At 38.6% G+C, this 25,135-nt stretch overlaps 1 protein-coding gene and 1 long non-coding RNA gene across 2 annotated transcripts in view; one reads left to right on the top strand and one right to left on the bottom strand.

Moving 5' to 3' along the window:
• ANKRD33B (ankyrin repeat domain 33B) overlaps positions 1 to 25,135 on the bottom strand; it is a 47,662-nt gene that overhangs the window by 12,586 nt on the left and 9,941 nt on the right. The window contains exon 2 of the mRNA XM_065832508.2: positions 2,976 to 3,105. Within this exon, the coding sequence (XP_065688580.1) occupies positions 2,976 to 3,105 (130 nt within the window). The remainder of the gene's footprint in view (positions 1 to 2,975; positions 3,106 to 25,135) is intronic.
• On the top strand, positions 12,209 to 16,228 carry LOC139827389 (uncharacterized). The gene is made up of 3 exons (XR_011737918.1): positions 12,209 to 12,365; positions 14,023 to 14,262; positions 14,823 to 16,228. It is a non-coding gene; the product is annotated as an uncharacterized lncRNA (long non-coding RNA).

Raw genomic sequence — 25,135 nt, 5'->3', positions numbered from 1 at the left:
TCCAATTTTGTGTTCCCAGCTCTACAGCCTTGCCCCAAACTGGTTCCTGTAACATATCTGTAATTTGTGAGCAAATACAACTCTCTCTAAATACCTACCCTACACTGCCACTGATGTAGCTATGCCCTCAGCAGCAGCAGAACTTAGAAAAAAATTGTAATGTAATTTTCCTTCCCTTTCCCTTTTTCGGAAAGCACTCTCATTCCTTTCTTTCTTTCTTTCTGCTTATTTCAATCTCTTGTTTGCATCAATTTCCCATTTTTTCTGCATTGTCCTTGTACTGACATTTAATGATTTTACTTCTGCTTTTACAGCATCACCATCCGTTTTTAGGCACCACCTGCTGCAGACTGAAACAAATGTACTGTTTTGGAAGGCAAGATCCCTTTCCGGAGGGATTCCATGTCTGTAAGAAATATTGAGAGACCAAGCGAACAGACCAATTTTCAAATTGAAATTTACAGACTAAGCAGAGGACTCTATTTCTTGGTGGTTTTTTTACTACTAATAAGCTTGTTAAGAAAGTACTGGTTTTCACTGATCCCTCCAGCCTATCTTTCTCATGTCAGCACTTGCAAAAAACTTCAGCTTTAGATACCTTATTTGAAGGATGAGAATCTTAACTCATCAAAAGCAATATGAGAAACTGAATTAACTTGTCTTCTGAAACTCTAGCTGGTCTTTAAGATAATTCTATTTAATTCAAACTGATGCTCTGATTCGAGCATCCTGTCTGGGCAGTCATGAAATGGCTTAGGCAAGCATGGATTTTAAACTCCTCAGCCAAAACTAAAGAGGCCTCCCTGTCATCTGCCTTAGTATCTGTATCTTGTGTTACAGAGACAGACTCTGAAACACCATGAATGATCCTGCATGACTGCAGCCTCTTTCACATGCAGGTCCTCCTAGGGATCTGACCATATGTGATGGTCCACCTAGTCTGTGGGTTGGAACAAAAATGGCAACACTTTCTGAAACCTTCCAATATCACCTTACAACTAACTGGAATAATGTGGATTTGCTATTAAATGTTACGCAGAAAAAACTGTCATTTTGGTATAAATAACAGTGATATCTCAGAATAATTTATTTTGCAAATATATAATTATTTTCATGGTCTAAAGTAAACAAACAAACAAACAATAAAACAAAAAAACCACCAAACAAAACAAAATAAATCCTCCATTAAAGGAAAGCCTGAGTAAGCTGGACTTTCAGTGCTTTATAATACACTGCTCAGTGTTACTACTTAACACTCAGCAATAATTAAGCAGCATCTATTGCTCTGTAGGTCCTCTGGTTGCAATGTTAACCTCAAAGTAATCTGTATTAACACTACAACAATATCTTGTGATAATGAATTAAATAAGTGGTGTCAACACTGTAGCTCAGGATTATCATAGACAGGGGAAAACATCCAAGTTGTTAAGAGCTTGTGCAAGCTTCTGCTGACTGAGTCATTTCCAGTTGCTTTGGGGATCAACAGCAAGTGCTGGCAGAGTGTGTCAAGTCAATGTCAGCCCTCTGGATTAATTCTGAGCTCATTATCATGAGTTATAAAGGCCAGGAAGGAGTCAGTGTTAAAGCTTTTATAGTCCAAATTCATATTAGGGCAGATAAATATAAGTAGGAGAGAGTTTTGGAGACTTCACCACTTTCTTTGGAAAGCTATTATACTCATGACTTCACTATGAATGTGACCATTATGGTCGCAATTCTCTCTTCCAGTATTCAAAACCTACCCCACAGTGACTTCTTTAGCAGAGTTCACTTTTTGGTACGACGTGAAGCAAAGTTTGGTACTACCTGGAAATGTTTAGTGGCGATATTACTAAATTAACATCACACTGAACTGCTCCCATCTTTAGACATGGCTTGTAATGTCCATTAATGTTGCCTGATGGAAATTTGTTTCCTGGGAGGAAATGCCATGTCCCATGAACTCTCACAAATATCCCATACTCTTCATCAGTGAGAAGTCATGACAAAGACCAGTACACATTTCTTTGTAAAGTGATTACCTTTGAGTGGCATGCTTGAGGGCTGCAAAGGAAACCATGGCTGTGGAGACAGGCAACCCTTGCAACAGCTTTTAGACTACAAAGTGATGGCCTCCTTGGTCAAATTTTTCCTGATGTACATATTTTAGCACTTTTTTAACACTTGTAGGGGAAAACTACAGCTTCCGTTACAGGTTAAAGCCCAGTGTTTCAGTTTTAACAGAAATTATGGACTGCTTGCTTTCCAACTGTACACTTGAAACTAGTAACTCTCTTCAGAGCATCTCTTAGATTTATGTGATCTGTTACACTTGTTCACTGAGTATTGCCATGTTGGGTGGGATAGAAGAAAACCTGGGGGTAAACTCTGCTCTCACTGCAGTCTGCATCAGGATCAACACGGTGAATGTCAATATAAATCAGTCTGTTATAAAAGCAGCACTGGCAAACACTGAATCCTACTGAGACTATGTAAATAGTTTTTTTTTTTTTTAATTTATTTAAACTACAAGGTGGTTGAAGAATGTCTTAGCAGCTAAGATATTTCTTCGTGATTATACATTTGCCTACAGTCAGCAATTACTACAGACTGACTGAGGTAGGTGCAACAAGCAGGAGAAAAGAGATGTTATAAACACGAATACTGCACATTACATGACCACAATGTTGACTGGTTGCTTGCCAGAGCAAACACAGGAAAATAAGCTTTAAGGAAAAAAGCAGTATAGTATTGTACACTTGGGTCAAGATTTCATTTATTTTTAAGTTAAAATAGTTAATGGCATCTACTAAAAATGTATGGGTTTTTCTGTTTTAGTTCAAAGAAAATACAAACTTACTTGGGAGTGGGCTTGGCCAGGATTATTTTATGCAGACTAATTTCTTTCAGGGCCTTGAAAAAATCTTAAAAATAATAGCCACAACACACAGTCCTCCTAAGACCCAGTATGTCAGGAGTGAACAGAAGAGCCTTACCTGCCTGTGCAGCTGTAATTAGAGCCGTGTTCCCTTCGTTGTCCTGCCAGTTCACATCAAGGTGAGGGCATTGCGCTAAGGCTATCACAATATCCACATAACCTTGGTAACAGGCAACGATAAGACCATTCTGGAAGTAATATATAAAGAGAGAGTTAGGTTTGTTGGATTTTGAAAAGTTCACTGATGAAGACCACCAGTCTGATTTTTTTTTTCAGACTGAAGAACTAAAAAGGTATCAGCATAACTAGTGATTAGCTAAAGACACAATGTTCAGATCCAAAACACTGCTTTTTATCTCTGCCCTTTGGTGAGTAATGTTTGGTACTGCTCAGATACCTAAGAGAGTAGGTATTATGTTATACTACTTGGAAAGTAACTGTTTATAAATGGCTTAAGCTTATATGGCTATATACTCTATATTCAAATGACAATAAATCAGATTTTATTACATAATAAAATGAACCCAGAAGGTAAGATGAACTGGACCTGCTCTGAATATTAATTATCTGGAAAACAACTGCTTATTCTCTGAAGAGGAAGTGGTAGGCAGGAGTCGTGTTCATAGTGCCTGTTGCTATCTTTAAATACTTCAGGTTTCCTATTAGAACTAGACTTTTTTATAGCCATAAATAAAATAAAATTGCTTTTATAGTTCCTGTTTAATGTGCTTTATGACAGCTGGAAGCTGTAAAACTTGCAGGAGGAAGCCAAGCCAGCAGATAAACCTTATAACCCCACTTGCTACCCAGACAGTGTTTCACTCCACAACAGCAAAATGACACCTTCCCTAAAATACATCAAAATACACTTCTTGTTACCTAAATGGCACTATAGTACTTAATCCTGGCATCTCACTTTACCACTAGGATTAAAATCATTATCACCAGTCTTCAGGATTATTCAAACAGCCTTGTGTTCATCTGCATGGGGCTGATAGGTGTAGAGCAAGGCGGGTGCAGATAATTCAGTGCTCCCTGCTCACCCTCCTCACTGCCAACGCATGACTCAGTTTTATTGAGCTCAGCATCAGTATCTGACTATTGAAAAAGATAAGGGCAGAGACACAAATTTCAACCTCTCTGGTAATCCTGCCTGCTTAAAACACAATCACACAACCACGCTGCAAGTTCATAACCATAAAGGACTAGCAAGCAGGAGAATTTGGTTATGAAAACTGAATGGCCCAGCCTGATGACTCCAACATTTCTCTAAGTGGCTCTTGCCTAGACATTCTCTCTATTTCTTTTCTCCATGGACGCTGCTGAGACAGAGACATCCAGTAAATGATAACAACTGTGGCTTCTGATTTTTTGTTATTGTAACAAGTTAGTTAATATTTCAGTGTCCTGTTTCATTGTTACTCTGAATAGTCCTTTTGGCTAAGTTGGCAAACAACTCCATTAAGATACAGAGGCAATGCCAACTCCTTGGGATTCTCACAGGCTATGTAGGATATTTCTCAATTACATCTTTCAATAAAATTATTACTCTGATTGATTTTATTCTCAATTCACTCTTGTCCTCAGTATGAAGCAATACCCACCACTGCTTTATAAAGAGCATCTCCATTTCCTTGTGAAGAACCTATGATACTTCAAATCATTCTAATGAAATTGTATAGAGGATTCTGCTTAAAACCAGACATATATAGATGACCTGAAATATTGTTCACTAAAACATATGTACTCTTCTGTTGGCATTGTTCAGATTAATCCAAGTTTTACTACAATGTAATCATTCTTAGCTTTAAAAAGAAATGAGTCAGTGTCCACTTGGTAAGGACTTGAGCATTATTTTAGCTCTTTAACAACTTCATTTTTCACTTGATGTTCAGGATATAGGTCTTTCCAGCTCAAAAACTCACAGATTTAAAACATTCCCCAGTTATTCAGTAAAATATCAGTTACTAATGACAGTGGAAAATCTCACAATCACAGAATGGTTGGGGTTGGAAGGGACCTCTGGAGATCATCCAGTCCAACCCAGCTGCTAAAGCAGGTTCACCCAGAGCAGATCACACAGGAAGGCATCCAACTGGGTTTTGAATATTTCCAGAGAAGGAGACTCCACAGTCTCTCTGGGCAGCCTATTCCATTGCTCTGGCACCTCAAAGTAAAGAAGTTTCTCCTCATATTCAGATGGAACCTCCTGTGCTTCAGTCTGTGCCCATTGACCCTCATCCTATCACTGGGCACCACTTGAAAGGTGTCTGGTTCCATCCTCTTGACATCCACCCTTGAGATATTTATAAACATTGATGAGATCCCCTCTCAGCCTTCTCTTCTCCAGGCTGAACAGACCCAGCTCTCTCAGTCTTTCTTCATAAGAAATGTGCTCTAGGCCCCTAATCATCTTTGTAGCCCACCACTGGACTCTCTCCAGTAATTCCTTGTCCTTCTTAAACTGGGGAGCCCAAAACTGGACGCAGTATTCCAGAAGGGGCCTCACCAGAGCAGAGCAGAGGGGCAAGATAACCTCCCTCGACCTGCTTGTCACACTCTTCTTAATGCACCCCAGGATACCATTGACCTTCTTGGACACAAGGGCACATTGTTGAGTTGTGGTCAACCTTTTGTCCACCAGGACTCCCAGGTCCTTCTCTACAATACTGCTTTCCAGCAGGTCAGCTTCCAACCTGTACTGATGCCTGGGATTATTCCTCCCCAGGTGCAGGACTCTAGACCTGCCCTTGTTGAATTTCATCAGGTTCTTCTCTGCCCAGCCCTCCAACTTGTCCAGATCTCACTGAATGGCAGCAAAACCTCCTGCTGTATCAACCACTCCTCCTTAGAAAACTAAGTATACAATAGTTTGGAGACGTAAATTATTGACAATAAGAATTGTTCACTGGAAAAATGGCATTTTTGATGAGAGCAGTATTTTCAAAAAGCCATAAGAATAACTTAAAGTGGTTATAATCTCTAATGGAAAAAAACTGTTTCACTCAGTATCTCAAGGATATTTTCACAGTATATTTTCTCACGACATTTGTGTGTTCTAAAAATATTTACCAGATGCTTCAGAAAAAAATCATTTTTTTGCTCTATTTAAAAACAAAACAAACTGTAAAACAGTAAAACAAACAAGAACCAACAACAAACACTAGCTCTTTTTTGTGAGAGGCTTTTGCTTTACAGTATTTAGGGACTTTTGTCCTACTTTTAGTGGGTACCTCCATCAGATAGGATCTAATACACACTGGCATTCTGATTTCAGCAGAAACAAGACACAAATGATCTCAAAATTGTTCAACCTCATTCACCATTCCGAGTTTATAAACCAGAAGGATTACTTACATATCAGGATTTTCTGAAGTGTATTTTCCAAAGATGCTATCAAAGACTGCTTGCTTAAGGATACGGGAAGGCAATGGAGAATGGGAACTTTCTGAGGGATTACCTGAAGCAGTAGAGTGAAAAATTATTTTTGAAGGATGGTTATATGAATCTGAAGCAGGTCAGATAAGAGTGTGAGGACCTGGTGTTCAACAGAGCATACCCAGTGCTCCCTGGTTGAGAGGCAAAATGAGTGATCACACAAGGACATAAAAACAAGTTGCTTCATTGCCATATGGTTCCCTGCACTGTCCAGGGCTGCAGGGGGATGGCTTTCCTTTCCATAACTCTTCCAAATGTGTCAGATATTGAAATGAGGTGCAGGAGGCTACAGCTTTAGAATGAAAATTGCAACAAACAAACCTCTGGATTTGATGGTTATTTCCTGGAACCTGGTTCAAGGATACCATGATAATTCGTGGTTTCAGGTTGCTTTTTTGGGTGTTTTGGGTTTTTTTTTTTTTGTTTGTTTCTTTTTTGTTTTGTTTTTACCTTTTTTTGGTTTTTTATTGTTTCCTTGCATCTATTTCTGGCCCTGTCTGTATGCTGCTTGCTGAAAGTTAGTGCAAGCAGATCAACTTGGACACACAATCAACCAATCAATCAATCAATCAATCACACCGTGAGTTATTAGACTAGAATATTTAACTTGAAATGCCAATAAATTCTACTCTCCACAAACAAAATATACTAAAAACTCTTTCAACGGTCTCAATTAATGCATATAACTGATACAAAGCTACTTTTACCCAGTTGCCTTTTGGAGCAATTGGTAAAGCAGCAACCTGTATCACAGCGGTCTGCAGAAAAATACAGCTGTGTGCTTAATGTTTTGGTTTTCTTTTTTCATTTTGTTCTTTTTTTAAATATAAAAGTAAAGCAGTATAGAAGATTTTTAGCTAGAAAATTCTGAACATGAGTAATCTGGTTATCCTCAGAAAAGAGATGACATTTTATCTCATTAGTGTGCTACCAAAGCATCAGTTGTCCTCCTCCTCTTATGAAGAGTCACAATGCAACTGTGAAGTGGTCAGTGTACATGGAAAAAAATTATATTTCTTAAACTGATACTTACTATTATTTTGTTATTAAGACCAGTTCTCAGACATATTCACTACATGTGAAAGCTTAGAAGGAAGACTGATAATTCTTAAATGCATGTTCTCTCCCTAAAACTTCAACTTCTCTCCTTCAACATATCCTTTTCCCTTTCGTATGTCCTCAATCACCTCTTATTTTAAATCACAATAAAACCTCAAACTATTTCCATTAAGATATAATAATCAGTTCTTAGAAGGAATGCCTGTACATATGTCACAGCATGCAAGCCCAGTGTCCCTGCTTTTCCAGGACTGCTGTGTTAGATAAGACTTGCTCTCTCCTGGTCAGTGTCTGAGGTTGCTGCCCATCATTCTCCCAGACCAACGAAACAGAACAGGCAAAGTAATCTGCTTTGATCTTCTGTGCATAAGAGACCTTAAACATGAAATTACATTGCTGGCTTTGGACTACAGGAAAAAGGATTTCTTCATTACAGGAGGCTGGGGCTGCTGACTTCTCCGAGGTTCACAACAGATACTATTTCATTTTTCAAATATTGCATACAGGCTCCGCGTGACAAACGTGAAAGCATGAGTCATCCATCATATCAACTACATTAACATTTACTGTCGATTTTCCACATAAGGGGGTGTTGAAATACAGCTCAGTAACAGGTTTTTTCCAAGTAGAAGCCATAATACTGCCAGGTGTTGAGGGCTCTGTCTTTCCTCCGTGGAACATTTGGCATTTTACAGAGCTTCCCCACAGTTTTTCTACAGTATATGACATATTCTATGTAACTAGCACAGTTTTGAAAGATCCTCCTTTGTTTTGAAGTGACAGAGTGAAATGAACAATATTTTACAATACATGACAAAACAGGCAGTCTGGGATAAATTACTTATTTCCCGTAAATTCTAGATAAAGTATAACTAATCTTCCTAATTTCATCCCAGAGTACATAAACAGGTGCTGCAGGCATGGGACTACCTGAAGTTAATCAGATGTTGCAACACTTCCTTCAGGCAGAGTTTATGAATTGTAAGAGTTTCATAGCACTCTTCTGTAATCAGACTGAAAGTATCATCTTAAAATTTGCTACGAAAGCAACAACTTGAAATTTGTCTGTTTGAAATAGAATGGAATAGTCTTGGGAAACTTTTGATTCATTTTAATCTGATATTTCTTCATGTGCCTTTGATTTCATGTAAGACTGGAACAGTGCTGCCACTATGAAAATAAACTCCACTCTGCTCAGCTGTGTTGGCTAATGACAAAACAATGTGTTTGATTAAGTGAGGTCACACATATCTCAGGAGATAATTTTGTAAATCAGATGATATGACAAAATTACAGATGTAAGGCTATTTGTACACTAGATCATTACAAGTAATAGAGATCACAAGAAATACTAGGGGATCAATAATGAACTCAAGCTGAACAGCAGAGCAAATCACATGCAGCATGCAATTATTTTAGCTTTTCAAAAAATCTCTTCAGACAACTTGTTTTCTACCAAGGTGCTGAGAATGAAAACAGCTTATTATAGCGTTTTGCCTGTTATTCCAGACAAAAATGGGCCTGGCAAAAGACTAAATTTTCATTAACCATTGCTTTACCTGATCATCATGACAAACAACTGTCCAGTTGCTTTATATCTATCTGTAAATATTAATGACAATTCTGCAAGGTTGGTTTAACAGCAATGACTAAAATTGTATGTAACTGAATTAAATGAGCTAATGACTCGTAATCTACAATCATATGTAGGGACAACTATGAAAATTATGTCGAAGTTAAAAGTATATTGCACAAACAATATCATGAGTAATAGAGATGGAAGATTAATAAAACATGAAGGAATATAAAGTTGCCTTTAAACTTCTTCTTGTTGATTTACTAAAATAATTATTCATATATTTAATATTTTGTTATACAGAACACACCATTATAACAGAACTATATATAACTGTTACTCACTATAACATAATTCACATACAAAGAAAAAAAAAAAAATCAGGTCAAGTATTTCAAAATAAATCTCCCAAAATTATTTGAGGGAAATTCTGATCTCCACTGAAAACTCTGCAGCTCTGTGAAACCTGGGTTAGTGGAGAATCTGGATTTACTTTTTGTTAAAAAAGAACAAAATTTTGCACTGAGCATCACTATCCACTATAATTTGTTTATAATGCACAAACCCTTCCAGTCTGCACAAAGCAATCTGAGAAACTTTCATAAATGGTTTGAGCTTGTATTATAATTGCTTTAGCTGATTAGATCAATGGTGACTGAGATGAGGTAATTATTCTGGTCATCAGTCCTATGAAAAGTGGTGTTTATGTGCTACAGAAATCCATCAAGCACATAAGCTTTAATATTATCTGCACAAAATAATTTAGTCTGACCTTTTAGAGAAAGGGCTGCAAGAGCTTAGTCACATACAAATTCATATTGGGAGAGAGACAAAAAAAGAATGGGGAATTTAATTTTGTCTGAGTGTTACTTGGACAAAACCCCATGTGCCTGGAGGGGAGCAATGGGTAAGATGCTGATTTTGCCAGAGGAAGTGATCAGACAGGTGCGAAAGGGTATTTGAGCAGGGACAGAGCAGCAGCAAGCAAAACTCTCTGCCTCCTCTGCAGAGGAACACAGTAGCCTGAAGCACACTCTTGTATTGAAAAGCAAGTTTAAATGGCACTGCCCCTTCCAGTGCCTGGCTACTGAAAGCACAAAATTTCCACCTTTGCTTGACAGCATTATGAGTGCTCACAGATTCATTTCACGGTGCGAATTGCACTTTGCTAGCTAAAAACACGGGCCACTCCATGGACATGCTGATGATAACCCACCATTTTTACCCCTCCATTTTGTGGAATATGTTTGGCTTCACTTATTTCATAATACCTCTTGTATCAGTCAGGCCACATGTCTTTAAGTAAAGGTATAGTTTAGGATATGTATCATTGCTGCAGAAGTCCTTAATCTACTCTAATCCAAATCTCCACAATCACCTCTAAAAATAGTCCCAGGAAAGTTAATTTTACTGTGCCCAAAAGCCTGCATTACACAACAATGAAAACCAGTGTCACTTGTGTAATAAATCAAACAAGAAAAGGTAATAAAATCTGTGTGACTTTCCTTATTTACTAACATGTATGTTGTCTGAATTGGTTTCAGCATCACTAATGATATAAGCAGCTGGCAGAAACCTCAGGAAGCTGCTGCCGGGGGCCATAAGGGACACAAAAGATAAATAAACACACGTCCTGTGACCAGATATATTCCAATGGGTGGGATATATAGGAAACATTTTTTTTTATCACATGGCAATATTGAGAGATCTGAGAGATGCTTATGAGGGATTAACTCTTTTTTTTTTTTTTTTTTTAAATATCAAGCCACATAAGGAAGGTGAATAATTCAATGGGAAATTAAAAACCCTTGAGCTGATGGGGACTTGGGGGTTGTATATACTTCCACAGGAGGCTGCAACATGTTCCCATCTCTTGCACCATTCAGTGTCTTCCCCAGCACCAGCCACCTGGCTGCCTCTACATGGCTCCCTTGACCGAAGCTTGTGGGAGAAGACAACTGAAGAGTTAAGATGATTGTGTCTTCAACCCATGGGAATCCCGATGGGAGGAAAACTGGAAGAAAACTATCAACAGCAGCAACATTTTTTTTCTCCTCACTCCCATGGGGAGTTCTCATCTTTCCATGAGGCAAACCCCAGATGAGACAACATCTGGTTGCTCAGCAGCCCTTCACCACACCCCATCCCACCAGGAACCACAGGACTTCTCACAGTCCTTTGCTCACAGCATCTGCTGCCACCTCTCACCCCTCAGATGTCTCCCCCAAATCACGCTGTGTCCAAAGGGCTGGAGGGCTGCTGGAGTACGGAGGACATTTTTTAACTGTATAGCCTGACCAACAGCCAACGCTGGCTGACATGTCCTCTCCCAACCACCAGAGAAAGGGGCTACTTTGTTTCTTGCTGTATCACATCCTCTTGGCCGTCGTTTTTGCTACAGAAAGAAGCCAGAAGAGGAGGACACTCAGGATTGCGTGTAGCAGTGGAAACAGCCCTGAAAAAAACACGAGCTGAGGGGCATTGTGTTGACTGAGTTGCAGGTGGCCTGGGCTGCTTTGCCAGTGTCCTGGTTTTGTTAAAAACAAGTTTCTCTTTTAGTGAATTTGCCTGTCAGCTAAAGCCTTCATGTTAGCTGCATTTTCCTGGAGAACCCAACACATGTTTTGGTTAAACCTAGCAATGGAATGCAAACTTATTGATAAGCACGGATGGACATCTCGCGAGAGGGGCAACGAGAAAACTGATGATCGGGAGACTGACCAACGGTGTATAACATCCCATTCACGCGAATACTTCATATAAAAGTGGGAGATCACGAGGATCTCATCCCTTTTTGTCTCTTTCCCTTTTTTCCTCATGGCTGACATTAGGAGAGGACCTTGCTGGTCATCCCTGCGAACTGAGGCCTAGTGAGAGACTGAATCCAGCTCCGGTTGGCTATAGAGTCTAATCCAGGACTTTGGGTGCTGGCTCTGCAGTTGCTGAGACTTACAAGATTGGTTTTGTATATTTTGTATTATTTTCTCTATTCTTATTAGTAGCATTAGTAAAATATCTTTAACTTTTCCAACTCTCTTTTCTCTGTCCTTCTTTCCCTCCCGATTGCCTGTCCTGAGTGGGAAGGGGGGAGAGGGAGGGGCAAAAGGGGGAAGTGGCGGGGAGAGGAGGTTAACAATACATCTGCCAGGGTTTGATTGTCACCCCGCAATCCTAACCCTCGACAGCCAGCTGTTTTACTATGAGTCAAGAGGACACTAGGCGATACTTCCAAAAACAGAAGCAATTGGACATATGTCATCACATGAAAAATCTTTTATTGTTCTCTGAACCTCAACTTGAAACAAAGAACTGGAGACCTGAACACATGAACAAGAGTAGCAGCTACAACTAACACAGGCATATTTTAACACTGAGGTACGTGAGTTAGGGAATTTAATACTATTCCACTGGGGGGAAAAAAAAAAAAAATATATATATATATATATATATATATGTATATGATCAGGATATTATCAGGTATACAACACCCAGGCCCAAGCTCAATTTTTTAAAATAATCTATTATTTTGCAGTGACAGCTGGTGAGACTATATTAGGAATGTACTCATCAGTTTGAAGTTTCATCAAGAAGCGCCTTTGCTAGTGACAACAGACTGTTGTGCAACAAAGCAATATAAAAATGAAGGAGTTTGTACTGAGAGTAAACTGAGATAGTTTTCCCACAACTGAGAACAGAAGTGACATTTGATGTAGTCCAATCTGTCCAAAATGAATCTTTGCAATGCATATGAGATCTCTGGTCACAGAAGTAAACAAGGTGTAATTTCAGAAAATGAATAAGGAAACTTTAAGGAAATAATGTTTTATAAAGTAATGCATGCTTAGAATGAACTGAAGGCTCACTTAGTCGAGCTTATTGCCATTATCTGTATGTTAAAAGAAAGATATCTCAGGATCCAATCACATGGCAAATCAGTCCAGGATTCCATTTTAAGGGAAGAGTTCTGTGTTCTGTTTGTGGAGTGCCTGGCCGTAAAGGACAGAAAATACTGCAGGAAGATGGTAGGGGAAATAACACAAATTTTATCAGGTTAAATTTCACATTTTCAGTTATTTAGACTGTCATGTTAGGTAAAAAGTACTAAGTAGTGATGATCCCTGACAAATAATGCAGCCTTACTAATCCTAGCTTTCCTGTTTGTATGGCATACACTAATCAGTGTTAATACTGTCAAATATAAGTGTTAAGTATTGATAGTGTTGACACTAATAACACATGATACATAGCAGCCAAATGTATATATCCCTCTTTGCTATGCCTGTTTTTTGATATCTTTGCTAGATGCAGTTCACTTTTCTCTGGCTTAAAAGTAATGGAAAAGATACTTATGAGAAAGAAGTGAGCAGTCTGACTTCAGAAGACAATGTAAATATGTGCTGAACCTTAATGGGGGGAATTTTGATGTAAACCCAGAGAGCATTTCTACCACAAATTCCATGTCTGCACCTTAAGATGCTCTAAACATTAGCAACCCAAATCATTAGCTGCTGAGGGTTGGGGGAGGCAACATCATAGACTCCCACTGACATCCCCATCCTGTCCCAGGGAACAGTGAACAGATTTTAATTTCATTTCTTTATCTTTCACTAGCTTGCTATGCAATGTTCAACAAGGCTTCCATGGGCTGTAAACCACCCTGTGAACAAGGATCATGTGTTTCCGGATCCTTAAATGAACAGTATGTTATTAAACTTTCCTTGGAACAGATGTTCTCAGACAGTGATAGATTTAAACAGCAAAGTGCTGGCCACTTATTCCTTGGAACATACAAGGCTGGGAACACCTGCTGCTCCAGCCAATTGCCGCACAAAGCTGCAGTAGAGGTTGGGAACCACTGAAAACAGGATTGTAATAAGGCTCAAAATCTAACTTTTGAGGAAATAATTATATGTAAAACATTTTAGAGAATCTCAATTGTCAGATTAATTCAAAATCCAATGCTACAATAATAGTCTTCCTATCAGTTACATCACTGAAGTTTGGTTGTGGTTTTTTTTGTTTTGTTTTTCAGAAAGGCAAAACCCCTAAGAGCTAAACAAGACAAAGTCAAAGTTGGATCATCTAACAGCATAACCCAGACCTGATGTGACCTGTATCCAGTGCATTCTCTCACCACACAAGACCTTTAGGAACATTCAGAAAGTAGTTTAGATCTGAACTCCAAGTCCCGGCGGCCCGATGGACACTACTGTTAACTTCTCTTCTGGTCTCTAAAGATATACATCTATTCACACACATTTAAAATAAAAAGGTGAGTTCACAGCATTTTAAAAACATATTTTGGAGTGCATTCAGAAACCATTTTATGCACTGACGTAATTGTCAAAAAGTGCTTTCTTTTGCTTTAAGGTATATGATTCAACTCCCCTCTATGTGTTTAATAGATACATTTTCCTTTCTGTTATGTTCTGTCAGACGTAGGCCGACTGTGGCTTAGATCTGTTGTAAGCAGCTAAACAGAGTGTTTGAATTCATAGGTTTTTGCAGGAGACCTCTCCTAAAGCAATGAATCACAAAATCTTTGTAAGTAATAGTTTTCAATTTGACACTGGTTAAAACATAAATGAACAACCTTCTACTCCATCATAATCTATCATTGTATCTAACCTGTCTCTTCTGTAAACAACATTTTAGAGATTCCAGGGCATTGTCACTGTGGAGTTCACTGTGGAGTTCACAGCCAGCCACGAGCTTGCAAGCACCCTCTTGTGGCAATGAGCTCTTGTACTCATATTAGGAAAGATCTTCCCAAGAAATTTCAGTTCCTTTCCTCTGACTTCTGTAAATTTGTTTTGTTTGTGTTTCTCTGAGCTTCCCAGATGTAGAATCACAACAGACTCAAGCCTTGTAAAGGAAACACCCAGGAAGAGGTCTGTCCATCAGCAGTTAATCTGCCACTGAAAAAAAACAAAAAAGAGAGGAAAAAAAAAAAGTATCTTTCCTCGAAAGGGAAGCAACTTGATGAAGAAAAAACCCATCAGGCTGAAAGCTCTTCATGTCAGAGGACCTGTACTCAACAAGAAGAGTAACTGCATACACTTCTTGGGACACCAGTGGACATGCCTGTAGGCCACACACAACACTGTACAGTGCTACACACAAAAGTACCAGCCTGTTTCCTCACCCTTTGCTCTAAAGAAGCTGTAAGAGCAATAAAATCCAAGTTTCCATCTCAGTTTGCCATTTAACAGTGAGTTTCATAATAGCATCAATGGACAAGTAACACCCTCATTGTCTCTTTTTCCCAAGCTCCCCTGTGCTCTGGCTTTTGAACCTCGTTGCTTCCTTTTCTGTAACACCTTTAATAATCATTCTCCTTATTGATCTTGGATCTCGTAATAAGAAGAGTTATTGATCTTGGGACTGACCTAAATGGACTGGGAAACTGCAGTAAACTTTCTCTACCAGTGAAAACAAAGGGGGGAAGATCAGTTGCCCTTGTACAGAAGATGGACAAGCGATTCTCAAATGACAGAAACATTAGTATTTCGCCTATGTGATTCACTTCACTCTAGATGTGTTGTCACATCGCAACAGTCAACATCTTCTTTTCAACCAAGGGGGTAACATGGTAACAACAATCATTAGTTGTTTTCCATGAAAACACAAGCTAAATGCTGATGTTCAGGAAGAAAAATACACTGAAATATTTTTGGTAGACATGAAGAAGGTTCTCCAGCCAGACCAGGTGTTATTATTTTACTTCTATCAAAGATTCCGCTGATGGGATCTCATCAGCTTGTCTCTTCAGATTATCAACTACTGCAAGTAGCAATGGTTCTTTGGATGTTAAAGGATCCAGGTTCTTGAAAGACCTTATTCTTTCCACAATGAAAGTCCTTCCTTTATCCAGCATATGCATCTGGTTTCACCCAGACTGGCTTTCATGCCAGTTATGCCCCTTGCTGTTTTTTAATCCAGCTTCAGCAAGGCAAAAGATTTCTTTGAGATTAAATATGAAAAAACTCTCCTGCTTCTCCTTAGAAAACAAATAAACTTTTTAAGCAATAGACACATCTGTGGTGAATTGATGGGTGGTGTCTATTTTTTACTCAGAGACCTAAAGTGGATTTTGGTATGTATGGATTAGTGTCAACCCTCGTGATCCTAAAGGGTTGCAGTCCTGTAATCCCACAGCTACACGCAATGCAGCTACTGTACAATATCACAGATGACGATGCTGGAGGCCAAAACCTGTTTTTTTATAAGTATTACTCCTTGGATATAGGCTTGTGAAACTTGGAGGAAAGTGCTGTTGTTCCTGAATTCACAAGATCTCTTTCACTCTTTCCCACCTATGCACTGCTAATTACAAGTGCTCCAGAAATTGCACTGAAAAGTGGGTTTCCACAAAGAGACATGAGGCACTAGTAACTCTAATTGTTTAAACATTGCCTTGGTAAATTCACACTCTCTGAATATTGGAGATTTTCAGTTCTGGATGAAAACATTACCTTCAAACAAAGCATGTAATTTTCAAGTAATGCATAGTGAAATAGCACTGCTGATACTGAGTAGAAATGTTATGCCCAAGTTTCTTATGTTTTATAACTGTCAGAAACACTTATCACTATGATCACATTTTAAATTGCAGCAGAACATGTGGATTATGTTTCAGACAGACTTTTCTAGTGTTTACGTAAACATGCTTTGGTCAAGGGCAAAGAGGGTTGTGCTCTTGTGACGTACACCTATGGCTTCTGACAGCTCCGTAATGTTCATGGCTGGTTGGAGAGCAAGAACTAACTCCTGCTATAAAAACCAACAACTCTGGTTCTGTCTATTTTAGGGATAAAGCAACTGATGGGCTGCATATGGCCACTGGAGAGGAAATCCAGCGTGCTTCAGACTTCCCATTGAGGAATGGTTCCTTCCTGTAGGTTTAGCATCACCCTGTGAAAAGTGCATCTGTTTTAATAAAAGGCAGAATTATATCTGTGAAAGATCAGAGAATAGCGCTTGGCTGTATCAAGAACGCTGCAAGTCTTATGAGTAACCTCACATTAATTTAACACTGTATTTAGGGAATAGGCTCATCCACAATGATGCTTATCTACAAAAGGCTCAGCCTGACTTTTTGTTTGAGAAAACACTCACTGTGACATTGAATTATCTGTTCAGAAGCGATCTTTTTTCTCTGGTAGCTCACTATTTTTTGTTGATTTAACTTTTTAAAAATCCTGAAGAAGGTAGTTCTAAAGCAGTTTGTTTGTTTGTTAAAGTGTGCATTCCCATTATAAATTTCTCTCTTTTACTATCTCAGCTAGATAAGGATTTATCATCCACTGCAGGTGTCAGTGTATTAGCAGACAGTATGGCAGAAGTGAGAATTATATTTAGAATATCCAAGTGAGAGATAGTAGCATCACCATCATATTTGTCTCAAGTCAACTACAATACTGCAGCTTGAGTTTAATAAGTAAACACAGCACACACTTGTAATGCCATCACCTAGTGCCAAGAGCTGAGTAAGGGACTACCTGCCATTGGTGCAGTCTTTCCTCTTATATGGATCCTGTGACCACCCTGTTTATCTCAGCTGAGTGTCAGCTCCACACAATAAAGCCAGAAAAGCATCTTCTGCTTCTGTGTTTCAATCTAAGAATCTCATCTTCCAATGAATACACCCCATGCATTTAAATAATAAATAAATGTAGGGAGGGATTGAACATTAATACATTGCTGAATTTGAAGTAAAAAAGATAGAATTAAATATCTGGGGAGGAAAAAAAGAAAAAAAAGAGGGAAGAGTAACATCACATTTATATTCAAATGTCTGGAATTACTGTAGATGACTTGGCTTTGTAAAAAACTGTTAACTCATTCATTCAGTATATCCCCTCTATAGAACAGTTTCAGTCAAACAATCCAGCAGCTGTTGGTATTCTACCTCATAAAACTGGAGGATAGTTGGGTAAACTGCAAAACAGCTTAAGTCCAGGATTAAGTCTTAAGTCTCCAGGAATTCATATAAGCAATCTTCTTTTCAGTTTAAGGACCTAGATCTATGAGAGAAATAGTGGACATTTAAAAGAGTTTTCTCAACAAAAGAACACCTTATGCTGAAAAGAAACATGCTACAAAAAGGCAGTATGTATCAAACACATCTGATGGAGGTTTTTCAGAGCTGTTTGCAGTGAGCTTGATGTGTCCATGTGCCACAGCAGCTGAAGAATTACAAGAGTGTGGCACAGAGCCTTTGGGTATTTCAAGACATTGCTTGACTGCAGGGTGGTATTTTTGGTGATAGAGGTTGACTAATTTGAGTGGCATCTGAACATAATAAGGGACCTTTGAATGATGTTCCAGGCCCCTCTAGAAGAAAAAAAAAAAATAAAAATAAAAAAAAATATCCACTTTACAGGAATTTTGAATGTACAGTTAGAAACTACAACCTAAAAAAAAAAAAGTTGGTTTGGGTTTTTTTTGCTTAACTGGCTGCAAGCCATATAGCTTATAAAAGAAAATAAACATGTTCTTATGCCCAAGACACATCAGAAAAGCTCTCTAGTCTCTCCAGCTGAAGATTTGTAAGGAAATACCTTTATATCAAATAAAAGGATACAGAAAAATATTGGCTACCTGACACATTCCATCTCATTTTGTGACAGCTATTACTGCCCACAAGAAGACTAGATCCTGTTGCATTCTACGTTGGAGAAAAACCACAGCAATTATTGGACTGGCACTTTTACATAACAAAGCATTTATCTGCAGCTATAGTATTCAAGTCTTGAAAAATTTAGGAATTAGCAAATGGGCCTGTATATCCATCAGGTGTCTGTGTTGCTTTCCAGGTTTTCCTGTTTTTCTGTTACAGGAAGATACTTTGCATCAGCTCAGCGTGGCACTAGTCCACCCAAGTTGTCATGGCTGATCTGTTGCTATTAGAAAGCTCCATCTAAGCAAAAAGGCTGGCAAACTCAGAAAACTACAAGTGTATTTCTGCTAAAGACATAAACAAAGGTACATCAACAACTGCAAAGGTTCCTGTATGGTAAATGAGGACCTTGGGTTAAAATGGACTTGGTTGCTTAGAGACACTTGTCCATTAAAATTGTATAGACATGACCTGTAAACATAATCTTCTTCATTTTTGTGGTTCCCAACTCTAAAGCACTGGAAATTGCTAAGAGATGGGAGCAAAGAAACACATTTCCCTTGAAGAAATATTGCAAAGAAGATTCCATTAATATTTGTGCAATTTTTCTATTTCATAATGATGAAGAGCATGACAGAGAAGGAAACTCTCCAGCCACTGGATAAGCATAGGGTGGTTAGCAGTAAAAAGGAATAATGGGAATAAAAAAGCTGTGATGAAGAGTATTTCTGCATTTAAAAGGAAGATAATATGTGTTGGTGTAACTGAATACTCCATTATAAATTTGGTATTTTGTTATTAGAAATGTATGGAACTCTTAATGTAAATTTTCAGCTGTGCAGGCTTATTAGATACACTACACTGAACAAAACCAACCAAACAAACAAAATTCTACTCCAGAAACAAATAACTGTCAATTTTATAAAGTTAGCCATTGTTCATTTAACAATCATTCATAGGCCACACTTGTGGACAAATCAAGCAGTTTTTCAGGAAGCTGAGGCAAAACCAGAAGACTGGCATTTATTGAGTTGATTGATGACTAAATATACGCAACCACAATCAAGATGCTAAATGGTAAATATTTTGTCTACTGCTTTTTGTCACTTGGGCTCTTTTTGTTTCATCATAATTGAGTATGTGGAGCACTAGCTGTCTTCCTTCAGCAACAGACCTTGAGGGGCATCCTCAAATCCATCTGTGCACGGCCTGAGAACTGTAAATCTCAGCGGCATTAAACATCCCAGATCAATAACAGAGCTCCCCACAGAGCTGAGCTGACACACACCAGTGGCACAAGACATCTTCAAAGTTTGCTCTTCTGCTGCCCTGTGGATGGACACAGAACTCCAGAGCAACAAACACTGTTTTTTATTACCACCAAATCTACACAGGTGCTGTTTCTTCATCCATTATCTCTAGAAGTGAATGCACTGATGTCCGTACATTCTATTACACATTTTTTAAAGGCCTTGAATGTGCATTTTATGATCCAGTGCTGAATTTCTTGTTTCCTGGACTGACTCTCCTATCTGTTTGTTTTGGGGTTTTTTTGCCAAAGAAATATACAACCAACACTTTCAGATCTGAAAAGGTAAGTGATATGCTAACTACATAGACTTCAAAGCCTCAGAGCCCTTTATTTCACAGAGAACTTTGCGCTTGCTACAGAAGTCCACCAGACTGTGCCCAGCTCTACCAAATAAAAGCCAAAAACCTCTTCTGTGCCTCAGAACATGCAGGTCAGATAGGTCAGATGAAATTACATCAGTTGCACAAGACCAATGACTCATACAGGACCAGTAAACTGAAGGAGTTGTGTATCTTAATGATTTCAAAGACAAGTCTTTTTCAAATCAGGTTCCATGCTCCCCCTCCTAAAAAAAACCCAAAAAAGTATTTGCTAACTCATCCTACTCTGCTGGATATCAGTACAAGGAGGAAATATCAAGGCCTTGACTCTATTGGAAGACTGACAACTTCTAATTTCCTTTTCTTTTTTAAGCTCACGTACAAGGAAATTAGCTTTTATACCCAGATTTTAAATTACTGATTTAATAACATTTTACTTTCCATATAACTTTTTCATATCAAATTGCTTGTGGCATGAGGAACCCCATCAGTAGATGTCTTTCTGTGTCAGATATCTCTGACCTAAATATTTGTTTAAGGACAAAAACTCCAGTAAGTTTAGAGAGAATTAAAAACTTTTCAGAGAATATTTAACCATTTTTCTAAGTAATTTCTGGTTTCTCCATCACTTCTACTAAAATTTTCATCAGTCTTTCAAAATGCTTTCACCTGGAGATAGGCTGTGAAGCTGCCAGTTTACACTGGCTTTTGGTTTTAATTCACTATTAATTAAGGTGACTTAGGTCTATGCAGAAAAGCTGCAGCGCAGTAGAAACAGAGTAGTAGTGGAAGAATGGTAAAAATGGTAAAAATGCTTTACTCCCTTCATTTTCAGGCACCTTGAAGCAGTAACAGGTTTTGCCCTAAAAGAGACTCCACACATTTTCAAATGCTTTGCTAAGCATTGGGAGTATTTTTTCTGTTTCTCTGATACAAAATAAGAGAGTGCTCCCTGGTAATACTGCAACATCTTCGAGAGAAGAAGGCCTGGTCTTTGTATTTCTCCTTCAAAATTGTGGGCAGGATGTTTCCTGTTACCTTCTGAGTCCAGCTCCTTCAATCCACCTCTGGAAATACACAGAAAATAGCAAATATCCAAAATGAAGGCTTGTTGCAGTTAACCAATGTAACTAACATTAGTATTAAAATCCTATAGCCAAAAATCACCTTCTTCTCCTTAACATTTGCAAAACTCATATTGGATATTTGCACAGCAGAACTGTTGGATGTAAGATGATTATACTAACTGAATAATCTTAAAACCTCAGCCAATACAGGCAGACTTTAAATCATCTATTTTGGAATTATATTATCAATTGCAGTAGTGTCAATAATGAGACAAAGTCTTTTCAGATACGCTCCCCAAAGACCTTAAAATCTGAAAGGAAACAACAGGAGACAACTGTGGGAAGGAAGAGAAGCAAGTTTGTGGAAATAATTACAGCATTTTAATGTTTTTGTTAGTTTTTCTATTACATGAACAATCCTCACATGCCCTTTCTACCGTGACTGATAAGCTGCCGAATTGTAGAGGCTTTGCTGTAATTCTTATTTCTTACAAGACACGAATGATTTACTGATAAATCAGAACGGATGCAATCACTGTACTAGAAATACAAATTACATGAGGAAGCAGAAAATACTATATTTCTAGGCAGGTATTCAAAGTCTGAACTGGGTACCTAAGTACTATTTTGAAAACTTCCTATTCAAAGGAATGTGTTTTTTGGATGGCAAGGAGTAAATAGAAAAGAAGGGCCAGTGTACACATTAAACTCACCAATTTCAACTGTAATTACTGTTTTGCATTACAGAAACACTAGTACTGACTATTCCTTTTTTTTTTTTTAATTCTAAAAACAACAATTTTATTCTTATTATTTTTTAATTCTCAAAATATGAATTTTATTCCATGATTATATTTGACCTAAATTTTCAAACTCTGCAGATTGGCAGGTGACTAGCAGAAGGCTAGCTTACGAAGAATATTAATTACAGAACTGCACTCTGTACTTTTCTGCACACTACTTGTCCAAATAATAGCAGCAGCAGCAGAGAGATAGATGCTGAAATCTTTAAATGCAAGGGTTGTTTTTCCCTGTTAGCAGTCCAGCAGCCCTCATGTCACTCTGCTGGGGAGATGGATTTCAGTAAAACATGCGTAAGAACTATACAGAGTGAACTTTCCACATAACTACTTAATATCCACGAATGTGGCCTTAGGAGCAGATGTAGTGTGTTACCCTCCATTCCCACAGGTACAACAGCCTGGACCTGAGCCAGAAGCAGCACCGATCCCAAAAGAGACCCTGTGTTTTTAAAATCTTTCCTCTCTGCAATATGTATCACACATATTTATGCCAGTTTGTTGGCAATATTAATCTGTTTTGCCACACAGTTCCTGTCTATGCCTGAAAGGGTAACTCATTTGTGGACCTAGCACAAGAGGGTAGAAGCACCTACTGATCTAGCATCAAACACTAAAACTCCAAAGAAAGGTTATAGTATTTTTTTATGACACCTGATAGCTAGGGGATTTCACAGTTTTAATGCCAGCAGGAAAGAGAATGCTGGACATACCTTACTGGAAACTTCCAGGTAATTACTTTTTTTTAATTTGAACTCAGCTCCTTAGAGGATGATCCATTCACTGTACATTTGTGATCTGTGAAATGTACAGTAACAACCACATAGCTGCACACCAAAATACCACAGCTTGACCCGTACCCATCTGTGAATGGACCCTCTGCTCGTGAATCAACTGCACTGACTGTAATAAACAAAAACTAGGCCAAGCTAAAAATGTCCACAGAAAGATAAAATGACAATAGTAAGTGAAAGGCATTTCACAACCTTGTGTCTTAAAGAAAAATACTTTGTGTGATAAATCTTAATAGAAAGTTTGACGTTTATTCACCATGTCTCTTTTTTTTTCTTCCTTTTTGTCTGGGGATGCTTATATTGCTTACTGCTTCTGAAATATCTCACATAAGTACTAAATATTTCCATGTTTGCTTCACATCATATCAGTAACCAGATGATTGGGATGTAATCTATGGTGGGAAAGGACTGCAGCATCTGCTTATATTTTTAAAATTCAAAAGTAACTTTTTCAAAGTCTTCAGGCAACTACGTTTATTGCAACAAGTGTAATTTGGTGAGGCAGCTCTTGCCTGTCAGATTTCATTATCTTGCTTTTTCAGGGACTTTTCTACAAATATTGAATGGATCCAATACACTTCATGGGAATTTTTATGTAGATAAGAATTGTAAATGCACCAAGACATCTGAATTCAGGAAACTGCATACATGCTATTTTAATTCAAGGAAGGTACTAACAAGATTATCATGTACCTAGTACTCAGTTCATGTTCCTATTTTGCCTGCAGTTCTGCTCATGAGTACCTTCATGCATGGGCATCCCTGTTGCATCCCCATGAGAGGAAGAATTTTCCGGGCTGGGAAATGCCCATGGCCCATACCACTGAGCAGTAAAATGAAACTAATCATACATGATAAATAGGCGGCAAGGAAGACTCAGTCCCACCCTATGTAAACAGTGGCAGGATGTAGCATGGCATGGACTCAATCCTACTGGCAGGAGATTAATGTGGGACCCCAGGGCTGTCCGAGCCGTTCTGCATAGCCGCCGCTTGCAGCCTACAGGACTGTCTCTGCTTGGGGCATTGCACTGGTTTTCTGTCCCTGAAGTATGAGGAAGATGCTTTCAGTTCCCAGGGACTGTGACATTAAGTGCTTTCTTTGCCTGTCACCCATGAAACAGGAGGTGGCTTCACCCCCCAGTCAAACCACTGATGGGATTGCCCTCCACGAAGGATGTGGGTTTGGTTCCAGGCTGGTGATTTGGCACCGGGAGCTCTGCCAAAGCAGCGTCACAGAGCAGCGTCACTGACACGGTCATGCTGCCCAGCATCTCACACAGACAGGACTTGCCACACACTGAGGTGACGAAGTGCCTGGAGCATAGCAGGGAAAAGAGCCTGTTCCTTCCCAGCCAAAGGTTTCATTTCCTCTGGTTTGCTCAGTACATCACAGCATTTACTATGCAGTGCCACTTGCCACAGTGTAACCAGAAAGCTCTTCTACTGTGTTTGCATTCTTTATTGACTCCGAAGGGCTTTGCAAGTCTACACTAAGGTTTCATAAATACTTGTGGTATTTCATTTTCCAAACCAAATCAATAATTGTTACTCTATACTATTTTTCTAATGAGTCATTGCTATTTCATCCTCTTTAGAGAAAATCCTTATTTACAGAAATAAAACTATTTTAAACTAACTCCTTTATGGACCTGAGCTTTGACTCTGCGTTCTCTTGAAACCTTTATCAAACCCATACAATACTTCCAGATATGCAGAAGTACCTTACCAACTTCCAAAGACAGTCTTCACTTCCCTTTCCTTTTGTCCATCCCCTAAAGACAGTTTTATGAATACATGACTACCCTTCCCATATTTCCCAACCAAATGGTAAACGGGTGTGCAAAGCCTTTTTTCGTAAGAACCACAAATAGCAAGATACCTAGGTCTAAAAAAGAAAAAAAAAGTGCCTCTGAAAGGCTGCTTTTATGAACATATTTAATATATTCAAGTATCTGTCACTTTTCCACTTCAGAAAACTAATAAAAATGGCTTACGTGTAAATCCGTCCCTCCAGTATTAATAGAGATAAAGCTTCCTCTAGGGCCCAATTCTGAGCTGTGGTGGCTACTGGCAGCATCTCTCATCAGCAGTGGTAGGTCTGTCTACATGCAGGGTGTCCCAAAGATGGGGCCTCACATACAAAAAGGCAAAAGACAAAAAAAAATACTCCACATATGTGGGAGAGTTTCAACATATTGCCAGATCTGCCATGTGAGTATTACAGAACT

This window comes from Patagioenas fasciata, chromosome 2 (genome assembly GCF_037038585.1).
Source record: "Patagioenas fasciata isolate bPatFas1 chromosome 2, bPatFas1.hap1, whole genome shotgun sequence".
Taxonomy (NCBI): domain Eukaryota; kingdom Metazoa; phylum Chordata; class Aves; order Columbiformes; family Columbidae; genus Patagioenas; species Patagioenas fasciata.
The sequence above is the reverse complement of the archived record's forward strand: the minus strand, read 5'-3'. Positions and strand labels throughout refer to the sequence as shown.